This window comes from Brassica rapa, chromosome A08, assembly GCF_000309985.2.
Source record: "Brassica rapa cultivar Chiifu-401-42 chromosome A08, CAAS_Brap_v3.01, whole genome shotgun sequence".
NCBI lineage: Eukaryota > Viridiplantae > Streptophyta > Magnoliopsida > Brassicales > Brassicaceae > Brassica > Brassica rapa.
The window spans coordinates 8,194,477-8,196,180 of NC_024802.2; the positions used below are offsets into that span (position 1 = coordinate 8,194,477).

General features: G+C 35.3%; 1 protein-coding gene across 1 annotated transcript; it reads right to left on the minus strand.

The window, feature by feature from the left end:
• Nucleotides 1-466: 466 nt before the first annotated feature.
• On the minus strand, nucleotides 467-1,043 carry LOC103833703. Its single transcript, XM_009109774.3, has one exon. The coding sequence runs from the start codon at nucleotides 977-979 to the stop codon at nucleotides 599-601; it is 381 nt and encodes a 126-aa protein (XP_009108022.1). The 5' UTR covers nucleotides 980-1,043; the 3' UTR covers nucleotides 467-598.
• Between the last annotated feature and the right edge of the window lie 661 nt (nucleotides 1,044-1,704).

A 1,704-nucleotide genomic window follows, 5' to 3' on the forward strand; every position in this document is an offset into this window, starting at 1 on the left:
AGAATCAACTTTTAGTGTATTCACATATACGACTTAATTAAAGCACAAATAGGAATTGGGTTTGAAATTACCCTTTTCTTTAGCTCAGAATGCTAAAATATTAACCATGATCTTTTGATAACCAAATTCTTGAAATTGTCAGGCTGTTTCTTACCTTATTAGTTGAAAGTTGAACTGCTTTGATTTCTTCAGCTCAGAATGCTAAAATATTGCAAGGTATCAATATACATAAACTACGTTAGTTGTAACGGTACAGAATCAAGGTGAAAGTGATGCTTGACTGGGGCCCCAAGGGAAAATTTGGACCGCCGTTGCCTGCTGTTATGATCATCTATGCTCCAAAAGAAGCTTCACTAACCGCCACAGATTACCCTGAAATCCCAGTGGCTTGAAGAGGCCTTTTTGCGTGTTTGGTTACGTGACGAATTTTATTTTCTCATATTATTCTAATATATTATAAGTTCTGGAGATAAAAATATAATCTTGAGACCAACGGGAAATTGTCAAATATAAGATAGAAGAAGAATGCAAGAGTTCATTATAACATGAATTGACAAATCATTACCATACTATAATGACAGACAGATATCTCTCGTCCTTAGCCTCTCTTAACAGGATCAAAGTTGGAGACACCAACAACCACACCGATGATGACCGTGAGCACCACTCCTCCCGCGGCAATGCTAAGCAAGAAGTTCTTGAGAGAGGGAGAGATTCCTGAGCCTGCGGCTTCAGCCACCTCAGGGATCACCATTGAAACGGTGAGAGCTGCTGCTGCTAAGCCGCTCACAGCCTTCTCCATCTTCAGGTTAGATGCATTCACTTGAAACCTCCGTGAAGGCATGGCTAAGGAGGAGGATGACGCCTTAGATGGCTTCAAAGGCAATAGTGGCTTGCGTAAGGCTACAGTTTTGGTCGACGACGGCGATCGGTTTTGGGTGAGTGGCATGAACAATGACACGGCGGAGGTAGAAGCCATCTCTTTTTCTCTCCTCTTCTTTCTTTTCGAGTTTGTTTGGCAATGTGAGTTTGGTCTATGAGAAGAAACATAAGATATGGGGTCATATGAGGAGTGGGAGATATGTGTCTTACGTGGCAGTTTCTGAGCTTGGAAGTCCGATTTTTTAGATAAGGTTATCTTCATTTTAATTTTCTGGTTAGCCAATCACAATCACAGCTCTTTGCTTTCTTTTCGATTCATTTTTTTTTGTCTACTATTATTTTATGGAAAATTTGCCCTAATAACCATTAAAAAAAAACACAAACCCACTATCTAACTAAAAACATTCTTTTCTTTTTATTTCTCCTCCTATCCCTCTCCAACCTTTTACTAAAAATCTAATTACACTTTTTTTTTTGGTTATTTGGTAAATAAACCCTTATTTTATTGCATGCTGTTTCTTATTGGTGTAGAATCGCACAGAAGAAAAGTACACGTTTACATCTATTGCATTTTACAAAAACTGAAAGAAATTTGTGAAAAAATTAATATTATAAATATATCTTTTATGTTTTTTTTTGATGAAAAAATATATCTCTTAGTATATTATTTGAGAAAAATTACGACATTTGAACTATTTAATGTGTTAACATTTATTTTATTTTTTTAAATCTAAAAAAATAAGTTAATTCATCTAAACATATACTATACTCACTAAACTAACCATAAATTAATATTAATGTATAAACAATATTCTTTACTTT

Excerpts from the sequence above, each read along its gene's own strand:
- LOC103833703 (XM_009109774.3), bottom strand. The coding sequence starts at position 979 with ATGGCTTCTACCTCCGCCGTGTCATTGTTCATGCCACTCACCCAAAAC.